Here is a 16050-nt window from a genome sequence, read left to right on the forward strand (position 1 = left end):
TAATTAGAAAAGTCTCCCCCCTCTGTCGAATACAATGGCCATTTATTTGGAATTCAGTATGTATAGAATCTTCTCTATGTATCTTTCATATTTTTTCTTTAGCAGGTCATAGAAAAATGTTATACTACAGATGGTTTATTGTTTGTCCTTTACATTTCATCCTACATTCAGGCAATCATTTAGAATTAAAAAGTAAATTATTAAAACGCAAAGGGGTTACAGGTAGTTATGTTGGGGTAGGTGGATTATAGTCTGTGTATGGCCAAGTGTATAAAATTCTGATTGGTTAGGTGGACTGCCAGAAACTCTTTAAGTAGAATAACAGTATAGGAGCACCCTGAAAAATGACTTTAATGAAACCTTCAAAACCAAAGATGACTTAAAAGGTGCTATCTAACTCTTCTACAGTAACTACTACCTGCGCCATAGAAACTCAAGAGGACAGAAAAGCCTTAATGAAAATAATTAAGGCAAATATCCTACCAACTACAGAAAGAGAAAAAAATTATACTGTATAGTGTAAAAACATTTCACACCAGCCAACTGCTCTTGTGAACTGCCAGGCACCCAAGAGAATGTCCATGAGGGAGAGTAATGTCATTTATGAATTGCATGCTTGGTGGAAGGGGCCATCACTTGTATATCAGAATGACAACCTCCAGACTTTCAAGGAGACACTCTTTCACCTTCAAGATAGATTCATCTACAGCCATTACCAACATGAACATAAAATAAGAATTGAAAGAGATTCATTAATAAGGACTTACAAAATCACATGACTGCACCTGACTTCCAACACTTATGCCTTATTGAAGTGATAAATATCTTTGAAAAACAGTGAAGCATAAATACTATTATTGAAACAGAATTTCCCTCAATAATAATAATCTGAAGGAATATTAGAACTCATCCTGTGAGAGAAAGAGAGAGAGAGAACTCTCTGTAAGCTGTCACACCTGCCATACCAGCAAGAATTACCCCATCAATACATTCTGAGAGGTGACAATAGCATCTGGCAGCCTGCCCAACCAATAAAAATAAACCACATGTGATCATACACCAACCACAGACTCCATCAATATTACCAGTGTTTGCATATATAACTTAACTGTATATGATTACCAGAGCACATATCAAAATGTATGAATAAAATAATAAAACTTCCACAGCAAAACATCTTACCATGACCTTAGGAAACCTGACATACTGTACCAGCTACCTGCTGGAGAAAATAAGATGCAGAGACAACTCTATACAAACTGAATGCTACAAAAAGCCAGCTATTGTATTAAATACTAATAACACTGAATGGCCTTTTTTCATTATTCGGGTTACTAAAATGCAGAAAAAATATCTCAAGCTAAATCAGGCAAAATCAACATTTAAGGCAACTAGTAATTATATAAACTTTATGATGTAATAAATAGGTATATTAATGAAACCTAATTTTTACATGACATTTTATCATATACAGTATATTTAAGTAAATAATGATCCATTAAACACCTTCCATAGGCATTAATGACAATCATTGTTTTCATTATAAATGTGGACTTTTAGTCTTGCAGCTTCTACATAACGAAATTAAAGAAGTTCAAATTACTGAGCACTAAACTCTCTAGGTTAACTTCAAAAATGTTACTCCATAATCTGCATTAAGTTCCAGAATGGGATTCCATAATCTCCACTAAGAACCAAGCAACTAGCTTACTCTACTCTTAAAAGATTAAACTACAACATGCACTATTAATACATACTGACATCGATGCTGAAGATCCCACACTTATGTTCCCTTCTGATGGGTGAAGAACCTCCATCTACAGGAGTTGGGCAAAAGGAAGACATTGATGACTCAGGAAATGCTAAATTAGCAGAATAGGCCATTGACTCAGCACTCCTTTCATACCAATACTGTTCTCCTGAAAAGGAATAGGAACTTTTGAATAGTTTCTCAGACTCCATTTCCCTACCTAAATAAGAATTACTACTAAATAGCACTATACACTTGGAAATACATCTTGCATAATGGAAAAACAGATCAAGTATAAAATAACTGTCTATCACTCATCTAACCAAGGGAAATCATCAAAATTAAGGAATACTGAGGAAGGAAATATTACAGGCCATAAAAGACAATGCAACAAATAAAAGTAAATCCTCTGCATACTGCATATGCATTTCACCCTCCAGAAAAGGAATCATGTATGTCAACAGTCAAAAAACAAAACCACTTAAGGTTCCTTAAACCCTCTGCCCTCTAAATTCTCCAAAAAATTCCTTGCATGACAGTTATCACACAGAGCAGTAGTACACATAACAAGTAGTAAGCAAATGTCTTCAATTAAAGTTTGGGTGGAAACAATTTTCTTACATCAAAATCTTTAATATTTTTCAGGTCTACAATTTTGTTGAAAACATATATAAATCTGTATGGACTATGAGGAACATCATTCAACATCCATTCCAGAACAAATAACATAAAGACCTCCAATGTAAGGAGTTGCATGATATGCGTTTACTTCGATTACTGTGCAGTAATCTGAGTGTTTATACAATCATCTTACAAAAATACATAAGCTTCTGTTTAAACTATTATTCACCAATTCTAAAGCTTTCTCTTGGGTTACTGACAACACTTGATGATCTTATGGCTAAAGAGAAATATTCAAACCAAGTTCCTTCACAAAATTAGAAAGACGCCTGAAAGCTTGAATGGAATCAACTCTACACAACAAAGAAATTCATAACTTCAATATTCGTTGGTTTTGGCCATTGTTCTTATTTTGTTTGTCTCAATGGTGCAATTCTTCATTATGAGAATATCCTAAAAAAAGTGTGTACAACTGTATAACTTTTTAAGACATATAGTCAAAGAAGCATTGCAAAGCATTTCAGCCACATATTAGGAATAAATATGCACTGATTACAATACTGTACTAGCTGTCTATCAGTGCTTTTAGTTGTGATGAAATACCTAGGCAGTATTAGGCCAGTTAATAATGCAAATCTTCCATAGCCTTAGACATAAGAACACTTTTTGGAAACCTGATGAAAAATATAAAGGCAAATTACAATAGCCACTGTTTTATGCCAGGCTTTTCTTTATATTATTTTCTCTACTATATACTGTATTTTTTATTTGGTGGTTACAAACATTGATAGGGTGTGAAACTTTATCACAGAGGAATAAATACTGAAATACAGTACTGTATGTGACATTTATTGGAATCAGCAAAACTAAATCTAAGCAAGGTGTGCATCCAAATTTTATCAGTATTGCAATTAATGGATAAGCAAGATCTAGGTAAATGATCTGTGCCCAAACTAGGAGTAGGTGTTTGGTCTGTCCTTGTCAGGTTTGGAGAGTTCAGAGGCTGCTTGCAATTTAGTAATAACTTACTATGAAGCATCTATTAGCAATAGCCACATAATGACTGACTAAAAGTGGTTACCTGTTTTAGCTATTGAGTGTTCTACTTTTGAGCTAGGTTCTCATTCCTGGTGATTCTGATGAAGGTACAGTATTCTAGATCTAAAGGGTAAGGATGATGTACAGTAGTTTGAAATCTTTAGTCAATGGAGATACTAAAATTCCTAATTTTGTTTTGCTACTATTATTGCACAAACTATAGAGGGTTACCTAAATAACAGAAATTTTAGTCATTATTATGTATGAATAAGTTAAAAAAAAAAACATGTTCACACAGATAGAAAAACTTTCCCCATAATTTCTTCCACAAATACATCACTCATATACAGCCCATATTTGTGATCTTTAAATGTCTTATGACACTGCTGTCTTTTGCCTACCAGGCAGAAGAGTGACCAACTTCTAGTTTTCAAGTATTGTACTACTTGAAAGTAATTATTTTTGTTTTCTGTGGAAAATGCCGTATTTGCAGTGGTTAGTTATAGTTCACTGTCTTTTTAAGAGTTTCCTTGGAAATTTTTTATATCTTGGATTATCTGATCAATAAATTAGGTTTAGTATTGAGATGACTTACCATAGGTAACAAGGGGTTAACTAGCTAGATATCAATACTAAAGCTCTCTTTTGCATTCAACAACTTAGGCTTTGTGTATTTACTTATTTAAGATTAATTTACTCTTTGTTGTGTATGAAGAGTAAGTTTGGTTATGTGTATGAAGAGCAAGTTTGGTTTGTCTAATATTTTTGTGTTTCTTTTAACTCTGTTACTTGTATTTCTAATTTTAAGATTTTCATGCTCAAACAGTAATAAGCTGGGTTTTTTATGCTAGTCTCTTATACTTAATACATCTGCTAGTACTTCAATTACAAAAGTGGTTTTTCAAGAATCTTTCACATTTATGGTATTTTCTTCTATTTTTTGACCAAAGTGTTTCAAGGGGATGCATCCCCGTTTAAACAATGTAACAATTCATACAGTTTTTATATATATTATATGAGTCTATTTCATTATCAACATACAAAAATTTCAAATCCATAGGATAAATAGTTTTGATTATCCAAAAAGAAATGCAGAACTGGAAAAAAATATTTTGCAAACTCCTTCAATACAAAAAAAATGTTCCTTTGATTCTTCACTGAATAAACCTTATGGCAACAAACTTTACTAGTTAAATTTTTATTTTTTATTTATATTTTCTAAAAAAAGATTTTTATGGAATCCACATAAAACATTTTATTGAAAACAAAAAGTAATGAGTAAACTTGTAGAATTTAATTTATTTTCATCACTATCTGTATCTCAAATTGTTTGAAAAATAAAAAAAGTAGTTTGCAAATGAACAGAAAACAGATCTTACTTTTGAGATATGGACTGTCAAAAAACTTTTTTCAGATAATGAGCGCCAAAAGGTAAAAACACATCAGTATGATGCTGAGGATGAGGATGAAAAAATGTATTAAATTATTCATAAACAAAAGCCTGACCTATTTTTCTTACTGTACTGTATTACCTTGAAAACTTACATGGGACCAAATCTGCCCTCTTATAAGGTATTTAGTTGTTCAAAAGGCAATGGTATTAAAAGTACCATAGCTTTTCCATATGGATTTAGCAAGTTTCCTGCCTGATGTTCTTTAATTCCCCGAGTTTTTACTGTTCTTTTCTTGGTGATCTTTACTTGAGAACTTATTTCCTACTAATGCCACACAATTTTCTGAACATAGTAATTTCAATAACAAATTTGTCTTATATATCCAAAGTTGTTTCCTTTTCATTTTAATTTGAGTACAATTATTTCTTCATTATTTAATGAATTAGGTAATTAAACTTTGCCTCTTGATCATGAAACTTAAAGCAATAACAGATGCCACGTTATCTAAAATTAACTATGTATATAATTTCCAAATATTATCAAAAAGAGTGAATGGGTATAATAGTAAATTGGCACTTGAATCCCTAATGATTGTGCAAAAGGAATGAGGGTGAAAAGCACCACTACCTTTGTTATTTTAAAGAATTCTAAGAAAATTTGCCATGTAATAACTTAGGACATACAGTATGTCAAAAACTTCTCAACAAAAAAGAATTTTTTCAAAATCACATCAAAGTACCTCCTTGATACCCTTGCCTTCACTTATATCCTTTAATATTGTAATTATCTATACTGAACAGTACTGTACTACATTTGTGTTATCTCTTGTAAGCAAGCAGTGCTTTTTACTAATGTTTTGCACGATTTTTCTGTTCTTTTTTGGCTTAAGACGATTTGGCAAGGGACAGTCATTTTAATGCCTACCAAACATGTGTGTCAACTCTCACAGGGGCCTTCATCTGTAATGTAGCTGGTATTGTGGACAAGTTTGCTTACCCAACCACATCTGTGAGACATGTTGGAATTGGTATCCCACCCAGTAGACTTTTCTTGAAAAGACCCTAAAAGATAAGACATGCCAGATGTGCTACTGCTGACGTGTTCTGTTCAGGCATCAGAATGCTTTAGCTTAAGACTTCCTGACATGCAGCAGGATTACCTCCTTCTCTATATTGGTTTAGGAATACCCCTCTTTGAATAATGTCAGGTCAAGTGACCAGGTGCAGTTTAAACCTCCTCATCAGTTGAATTGCCAGTGGTCAGGACTGATAATGTTCTTATTGTTCCTAACATATGTGGCCCCAACTAAAAGAGCACTTGTCCTGTCTTCACAATTTCATGCAGCAGCACCTAAGACAGTTAATCAGGTAAGTGTCCCCCCCACCACCAGCACCACCATTGCAGCACACTCTGTTCTGCACCACGTGCTTGAGGATATCATGCTTCCAGACCCAAGCACTCAGTCTCCAACAGGTGTGCTGTCCCAGTGATAACACAGGCAAAGTGCAAAGCCAAGCACTTTGGGGTACACTGAAAGAGCACTAATCTCCAAAAACCTCATCATCCAGAGACAATGCACACCCAAGCAGCAAGAAGGATCAATGTTCCAGTCAGGACACAGACAGCTGTTAAGACCAGGACCATTATTCAAGAGTGAGTGCTCTCACCATTGTAAGACTTCATTCAAGTCTGGGCCACGACTAGGACTGTGGCTGGATCACAACTGTGACTGGGACTAAGACTGATCAATGACCTGGGCCAAAGAAGCAGCAGTAGCAGTGCCCAGATCAACAAGACAACTATAACGACTAGACACAATGACTGCATAGGTACCTAGACTGAAATACCAACTACAGAACACAAGACTGTGACTCCTCAGGTACCTATATTCAGTAGTCTAGCAACAGCAGTGGCCAGACTAGCTAGCAGACCACAGGAACAAGGGATCAAGACCACCCAGTTGCAAAGACCAAGGACTTCGGAACAAACTACACATGCTCAGACCACAACCACACAGGAGCAAGCAATCTACTCGTATGTACATCCAGGAACCCCAACACACTTTGGACCTGGAGAATCTTTCTGTAATGCAAATCGCTGACATCAGAAGCCATGAAATAACCACAGGACTTTAACAGAGTGAGTTAACACTGGACTCAAACCACATAGGTGGACCTAACCAGAGTTATGTTTTCAATGAGTAGTCCTCTGATGGGAAGTCACGAGCACCATCAGAGGAAAGGTCTCTTCGACTTTGCTCTCTTTCATTGTCATTGAATGAGGTTTCTCCTTTCATGGCCTGCAGGGATCCTTCCAAGAAGAATGAGACAACCCACATCTTTGACAGGAATTAGCAGAGCACCTGTATCCCAAGAAAGAAAGCCCTCTATTCTCCTGGTCATTACCTCTATGGTAAAAAATACTACCTTGGGACCAGTTATCAAAGTCCCAGAAATTTTGGGTCAAACAAACAGAATAAGCATTTCAAAGCTTTATATCCCTCACACTCTTACCTATAACTTACTATTGATTCTTAATACTGGATGTAAAAACCTTGACCTTTTTTCTTAAGAGTACAGGCAGTCCCTGCTTACTGGCAGCATCAGTTGACAGCATTTCAGTCTTACGATGTTTGGCTAATGACATCGTTAACCAGATTTTCGGTGCCCGTAGGCAATTTTCAGTGCCGGTAAGCAGTTTATCAGTGCCAGTAAGCTGTTTATTGGCATCAGTAAGCAGTTTATTGGCACTGTTAAGCAGTTTATTGGTGCTTACCATAATTATTGTTGAGGTACGGTTAACAACGATTTTCAGTTATCGGGGCTCGGCCGGAACAGAACCCCAGCTGTTAACCGGGGACTGCCTGTAATATGTGTACCTTCAAGGGAAATATCTTTGACCACAATGTATCATGGATGTCTTTGACCACATAATGTATCATGGATAAGTTAAAATTGTCTTTAGCCTAGTAATAAGAGATTTACTGCAATTTTCAGGAGTTAAGAATCACACATTATACTGGAAAAATGCACCTTTTAATTTTTAAAGTACAGTATATGCAGAAAACAAAATACAGGCAGTCCCTGGTTATCGGCGGGGTTCCGTTTCTGAGGGTGTGATGATAACCGAAAATCGGCGATTTCAGTGCTTTTTCGGCGATTTTCGGGAGTTATCGGCGCCAAAAAGCACAGATTTTCAGTTATCAGCGCCTCTGTTAGGTATGTATCGGCGCCAATACCCAATTATCGGCGCCGATAAGCGGAAATCGGCGACTTTCGGCGCCGAAAATTGCCGATTTTCGTCGCTAGACAAGCCCCATAAAACCGAATCGCTGTTAACCGAGCCCGCTGTTAACCAGGGACTGCCTGTAGGAATTTGCCAAGAGACAGATAAGCTGGGTTGCTTGTGCATGAGTATTTAAGCCATTGCCTAGGGGGTGTCCTGTGGGTATGACTTCTGGTATCATGAGGTAAAATTTATCCTTATTCATATCCAAAAGGGATTTATCAACAGCATGCCTGCTGCATGTGTAAGTTAGGGTGATCGCTGGTGTTTGCAACAATTTTCTTTCTTGATGATGATAATGCACCTCTACAATGGTTATGAGGCAATTAAACAATGGCTTGGATAAATTATATTTAATGATCCACCAACCAATATCATTGGAAGAACAAGACCTGTGGGACAGAACTCAAAGTTAGGCCTAGTAAAGCTGTTAACCTGGGCTGTACAAGGTCCCCAACCCAGAGTAGAAACACTGGATTACTAATAGTCATAAGAATGTCTGTCAATTACACAACTTCAGCTTGAGGGAGTTGCTACAAAGGAATTCAAGGAACTGGTCACCATGAATGTAGTGTCTTTTGGACAGGTGTTTATCAAAATCGATACACACGCAAACAGACAGATTTCTTAAAAGTGATATACAAATGAGGAACATGCACAGTATGAATAAAGGTGGACATAAAAATTTTGCTGTTTTGTCTGAACTTCCAGGACACCAACATTACTGACCAAGAAAACCTGGTTTGACAAAAACCCAGACAGGGTGGTAATTGTTGACCAACCTAATGAGACCAAACCAAAAGCAGCCATTGTCCTACAGTTCAAGGCCTCTTTCCCGAAAATCCTTGACTGAGTCTGCAACGTCTTAAAAAGTTTAAGAGGCAGCAAATGCTAAGAAAGAAGGATTGGGATTTTAAAAGCTGGAGGCAACAGAAGCCAATGAAGATGATTTGGGCTGTAGAACCTAAGACTGACCTACCCCATGATGAGCATGCCAACATATAGATAAAATGTTATTTTCAACTGATTTAAATTGTTTTAATAGTCTGCAGCCAGCATGGTGAGACTTCAGGTAGCCTGTCAGGGATTTCAAATTATCTTGATGTTCATGGATAACTTAGCAAAGTAACCCTGAAAACCAAGGTAATATACAAAGTAACGAAATAAAACTAATGGTATAACTTAAACTAATGGTATAAAAATTATTAAAGAAGGGAAAATAGATACTTAGTTACAAAATATAATTTTTGAACAAGATGACCATATACTATTGTAACAAAGTATCTATTTTCCCTTCTTTAATAACTTCTATACCATTAGTTTTATTTCAACATAACATCCTTAGAAAAGGTTAAGATTTAAAAGGAAATGAATTATCTGAATAAACCCACAGACTCTTCTCAATTTATGACAACTGTAACAGGGAAAAATATGTAGAGAAAAAAAAAAGTTGGAATAAATCAACATCTGGAAGCCTTATGTAGGGCTGCGCTGTGCAACAGAATACAGTACAGCACAAGCTGAGCTTCCTATGACAGGTGCCACAAGCTCCAACTAACATAAACCACTTTTCACTCAGCCTCATTCTCACTACAAGTAGTCAGTGACACTTAATGGATGTCATATATATTTTTGTCAAAAAATATTTTTATTTTTTGACAAAAAGAATAAAGCTTTGTTTTTATAAGAATGAGAAGTAGAGAGAGAGAAAGGAGGCACAAATGCCTAATTTTTATGAAAATAGATGTACATGTGTATGTATATACACACTTACAGACTAAAATATATATGAAGTATATGTAAAACTACATTAATGAATGTAAGTAATACTGTACCACATTAAATACATGCTAACTAAAAATACTGAACTAGAGAGACGGAAGGTGGGTCACAGTAATTGCATAATATTTCCTAACTCATGTTAAAAAAGGAAAAAAAATTTTATAGTCTTTCTTTTATATCATATGAGTTTTGTGTACTTTACATATCTTGTAAGCATACATAGGTAGAACTACTGCAATCAGCTATGCTTTTTTACTAATAGCCAGCAGGTTTATCATGCCTGGGAAGAATAGTTTTCTGTGTCAACAAGACATGTGAACCAGGGAATATTCAGGGACACAAATATAAGCATACACAGTATATAACTGATTGGGTTGAGATAAAGGAAAATCTAAGTAGAAGGAAACAAGTGTTAAAAAAGTATAAATTCTTAAAATAGTACTATCAAATGATAGAAAATCATAAATTATAAGCTTACTACTATACTGCCTTCGCAAAGAAGGGTATATTTTTTGTTTAATTTGTTAGTCTGTTTACCAGCACCATTATAAGGAGAAGGGACACTAAGGGGGAATTGCTCAGACCTTGTGGAGGTTTGTGATCTTCAAATAATTACTGTTATTGCTATTGTCATTATTATTAAAGGGTAAGCACAATAATTTTTATGGACATGTAAATTCCAACTGATTATTGTACAGTATTTGGAAATATATATGAGAAAACAGAATCCAATGAAAAACACCTTTTGAATAGCTCTTATATATCTTTAAATCTGCACTGGTAAGGCAAAACTTGGGTCTGATAGTGTTGTTAGCTGAAGACATATTACAATACCATTCCTGCACAATACTTAAGACGGAAAGAGTATGTAAACTACCTTTCTTGACAAATGTGTTAAACTGCAACCATTAAAGATCGGTGAATACAAAATAAGGTTCACTGTATATTCATATGAATACAAGAAGGGAAATTCTATACACTAGCTAAATACAGTAATATTATCAGAAAAAGTCCACTTCGTAAAGAATAAAACAAGATTGAATACAGTAATAATCTAATACACAGTCTTAGGCTACCATTAACCCTTTAACGCCGAAGCCCTATTTACAAAAACATCTCCCGTATGCCGGCGGCGTTCGGTGAGTTAGCGCCATGGAAAAAAGTTTTTTAAAAATCACAGCACGCTTTAGTTTTCAAGATTAAGAGTTCATTTTTGCTCATTTTTTTGTCATTGCCTGAAGTTTAGTATGCAACCATCAGAAATGAAAAAATATCATTATCATATATAAATATTAGAATATATGACAGCAAAAAAAAAACTCGTATATAATTGTATACAATTCGCAAGCAAGAAGACGGTTAAACTAATGAGTTAATTTTTTTAGTTGTATTGTACACTAAATTGCGATGATTTTGGTATATAACAAATTTTAAAACGATCAAAGCAACACAGAGAAAATATTATCACAAAATGATGCATGAATTGCACGCCATGGACGAAAAAAATGTTTTTTTAAAAATTCACCATAAATCAAAATATTGAAGACTTCCCGTTTGTTGAAAAATGAAGCTAATTATTAAATATTACTAGACTGTAAGTGTTTTAGCTATTAATTGTGATTTTTCGACCATTTCGGTCGAGTTAAAGTTGACCGAAAGCTCGAAATTTTTTCTATTTATCGTGATTTATATGGAAATATTTCAAACCAATAAAAGCTAAAACCATGAGTTATTTTTTGTTGTATTGTACATGAAATTGCGCACATTTTCATATAAAAACTTTATATAACGACTAATACAAAGCGATTAAAATATTACGACAACGAGACGAAAGAATTTCGAATGTTCGCCGAGTTACCGCAAGAAATGTAAGGAAAATGTTTTTTTTAAAAATTCACCATAAATCGAAATATTGTGCTAGAGACTTCCAATTTATTGCAAAAATGAAGTTAAACGATTGAATATTACTTTAGAATGTAAGAGTTTTTACATAAATTGCGTTTTTTTACCATTTCGGTCGAGTTAAAGTTGACCAAAGGTTGAAATTTTGGCAGTTATCGTGATTTATGTGAAAATATTTCAAACTGATAAAAGCTACAACCATGAGTTATTTTCTGTTGTATTCTACATGAAATTGCGCACATTTTCATATATAAAGTTTATGTAATGACTAATGTAAAACGATGCAAACATTACGACAACATGACGAAAGAATTTCTGAGATGTTAAAGGCCGAGTTACTCATAGCGCAGAAGTAAGGAAAAAATGTTTTTTTCAGAAATTCACCATAAATCGAAATATTGTGCTAGAGACTTCCAGTTTGTTGCAAATGAAGGTACATGATTGAATATTACTAGAATGTAAGAGTTTTAGCTTATAATTGCGTTTTTTGACCATTTCTCGTCGAGTTAAAGTTGACTGAAAGCTTGAAATTTTGGCAGTTATCGTGGATTTATATGAAAATATTTCAAAACTGATAAAAGCTACAACCATGAATTATTTTCTGTTGTATTCTATATGAAATTGCGCACATTTCCATATATAAACTTTATGTAACAACTAATATAAAATGGACGTAAGGAAAAGTTTTTTTCAGAAATTCACCATAAATCGAAATATTGTGCTAGAGACTTCCAATTGGTTGCAAATGAAGGTAAATGATTGAATATTACTAGATCGTAAGTGTTTTAGCCTAAAATTGTGTTTTTGACCATTTCGGTCGAGTCCAAAGTTGACCGAAGGTTGAAATTTTGGCAGTTATCGGTTTATATGAAAATATTTCAAACTGATAAAAGCTATAACCATGGGTTGTATTTGTTGTATTGTACATGAAATTGCACACATTTTCATATATAAACTTTATGTAACGGCTAATATTGAACAGTGCAAAAATTACGACAAATGACAAAAGAATTTATGAAATTTTCGGCTGAGTTATCACCGTGTAAGAAAAAGTTTTTTCAAAAATTCACCATAAATCGAAATATTGTGCTAGAGACTTCCAATTTGTTGCAAAATGAAGGTACATGATTGAATATTACTAGAATGTAAGAATTTTAGCTTACGCTTGCTTTTTCCACCATTTGGTCGAGTCAAAGTGACCGAAGGTTGAAATTTTTGTAGTCAACGTAATGGCACGCCCACTCGGCACCCAACAGACAATTTTAGTCGACGTATGATACGTCCAATAGGCGTTTAAGGGTTAATTTCCAATACTGTAATGCTAATTTTCACTTACGTTAACAATCTGGTATTTGTTGCCTAATCCTATTGCTAAGTGAGGAGCGGATTCCGAATAAATTTCTAATTTATCATTTGAACTTGCACCTTGTGCTTAATAGCTTTGTTACTTGCTTTGTTTAGTTTTTTAGAATCCTGCAGTGATGTTATCATGACAGACGGCTCCAATATGAGTATTTTCTTTGCAGACAACAGAAGACTGCACAAAAAGGCAAATACATTCAACATCAACAATATATATTCCTTAAGGTACTTCAATCTTAAATACATGCAAATCCCCAAGTGCAGCGTCATACTATAATTTAATCAAACAACAGAGTTAAAAATCTTAAATTCTCATGAGACTAGTGACTTCCATGTCAAATCAGCATCAGATAAGTTTAAAGAATAGTAGTTAAATAGTCATTACAAGGTAATGCCATAAATTTTTTATGTATGAAATAAATTCTCTTCACAAACCCCATGAAATTTCTACTTCTACTTTCTCTATAATAGTAAGCATTCTTGCCTCTTCTGTTGTATGAAATACTGTATTCTTTTTGTAGATCCAGAACAACTTCCTCCAAAGGAATGAGAACATTAATAATACTGCATTAAAAGTGCTCATGAATCCCATGTCACCTGCATTTTACCAAACTGAGTTGAAAGATTTTATCCAGTTCAAAATTTGGTATTATTTACTTATGGACATTAATTGCTTTCAACATAAAATATAGGTTTTTCTGTTGTATTATGATGTGATTTGAATGATTTTGAGGTTTATTTCATCGCATGAATACAAATCACCCCTCCCCTATAGATAACAATTTAACTCTTGGGAAGAAAGTAGGCAAAAACAGGGCAAAATGGAGGAAAAACCTTAACACTCAAACATATAAAATGGACCGGTATAAGCTATACACTGAATTCGAAATACATAAAAACACTTGAAATGGGAAACCCGAGCCAAGAATTTTACATGAGAAAATGGCATACAAATGCACTATATGACCATTTATTGCACGTCACATTGTAGTTGTGCACTTAACCTAAAATTTTCTGACCTAACCTGTCACTGAATATATTCTGCACCTGGATGAGCATGTTCGGATATGCACCACCATGATATTTGCCTATTACCCAAAAATAATCGAGCTTCACAAGAGTCACACAACTGAATTTCAATTATCCATACCTTAAACTGATGGGCGGAAAAGAAAATCCTGGTCTGTTGGAACCGTATTGTTTTCTGATTGGTTAACAATGAAAACGTTTGACAGCCAGTTACATAAAGTGTGACAACTGATGTCATCATCTCTTTAACGAACAACCAAAACCATAGCATTTTTGAGAGAATCAGGTATGTTTGGCAGATGCAGTTGTAGATTACATTAAACAGTGGCCTGAAGCACCTGTTCAATGGCAAAACGTCAAAAGTATTATTAAAAAAACGTTTGTTATTGGCTGGAAATCAATAAGATAAGCGACAAGAGATGAAACAGGTGATTTGAGTGGTGTCGATAACAAATAAACAAATGAACAAACTCAGATACTGATGATTGTGTAGAAGGCAAATATTAAGACGTCATAAAATTACTTCCAATAACAGAAGTGAAAGGTGGAGCCAACAACTTGAACAGATGGGTTTATGCGACGCATTGAGAAGATAAAATTTACCACCTACTAGAATGAGATTTACGAGCTTCTACCTATAAATGAGATTTACAGAGCTGCCCATGAAAAGAATAACATTGACTTCAACTTTTTTCAGGTGAACTCACAACGTTTTTCTGATTTTTATAAGAACTAGGCATTTAACAGATAATATTATACAGAAATACTACAAAAACACCCCTTAACATAGTGAACCAAGTTAAAATACGCCACATTATTAATGTCCATAAATAAAATAATACCCAAAATTTTGCTAATAAATGAACTGCCTTGTGCAATTGGAGTAGGAAAGGAATGAAGGCACCATAACCAGTTCAAAGGGGCTTGCTCCCTAAGCTTTAGTTTCACGCAGTAAGATAGAATTATTTTTACGTTGGGTCCCTTATCACTTTACTTTAGGTCACTTAGAAATTAACTGTTGGTGGTTTGCCTGAAGCCTTGGTACTGTAAACACAAAGCTCTACTGCTACATCTATAAAAAAAAAATACTTGTCAAAATATATTCTATGAATAAAGCAAACTTTCACTTACTATAGCATTTCACTAACAAAAATATTAACATCTGCTGAGGGAGACCTACCATGGTTTGAAGAGTAGTAGTGTGAAGAGGGTAGGGACATCTGAGGTTCTGGAGATGACTCCAAGCTGTCTTCCATTTCGCTATTTAACTGTCCCCCAGGAACTGAACTTTCCGTTGTTTCAGTAATAGTAAGTGTATCACCTCCAAGCTTATCACCATCAGTGCTACTGTCTGAAGAAGATATAGATGTATATTTTTCTCTGACTAATTCAGGTACCTGACCAATTTCTTTCTCTTCATCTTCAACAGTCAAAGACTCATGTACTGCAGGAACATCAACTAGGCCTTCTGCCTGATCCTCATTGTTAATAGGAGTTTCTCTATTTTCATTTGAATTTCCATTATCAAATTCCTCCTTTGCGCCCTCTTCCTCTGGAATTTTTACATTATCATCGAAGACTTGATCATCCTCTGGAGTTCTATCTTCACTCATTTTCTCACAGCCAAGACCCTCATCTGACACCTCTGATTTCCTTTTCTCATCATCTGCTTCCTCTGAGTTTGGACTCCCTGTGTTTTCCTCTTTAGTCTCACTTGCTGTATCCAGTGTTGAAACACCTGATGTTGACATTGTAGCACCATCATCTACTGATGTCTGTTGGTTAAAAAAAGAAAATAATTCATTGGTAAAATACAAATTAAATATCACAAGTTTTTTTTTTCCTTCTACAAGAGAACCGCATGATCCATAGCTTACCAGAACTTAA

The 16050-nt window shown here is 34.7% G+C and overlaps 1 protein-coding gene across 1 annotated transcript in view; it reads right to left on the reverse strand.

The window, feature by feature from the left end:
- Positions 1-16050, reverse strand: part of LOC136835351 (TBC1 domain family member 16-like) — a 116555-nt gene that overhangs the window by 56496 nt on the left and 44009 nt on the right. The window contains exons 5-6 of the mRNA XM_067098735.1: positions 15344-15938; positions 1758-1919 (exon numbers count right to left, since the gene is read on the reverse strand). Of these exons, the coding sequence (XP_066954836.1) occupies positions 1758-1919; positions 15344-15938 (757 nt within the window). The remainder of the gene's footprint in view (positions 1-1757; positions 1920-15343; positions 15939-16050) is intronic.

Source organism: Macrobrachium rosenbergii, chromosome 55, assembly GCF_040412425.1.
Source record: "Macrobrachium rosenbergii isolate ZJJX-2024 chromosome 55, ASM4041242v1, whole genome shotgun sequence".
Lineage (NCBI taxonomy): Eukaryota > Metazoa > Arthropoda > Malacostraca > Decapoda > Palaemonidae > Macrobrachium > Macrobrachium rosenbergii.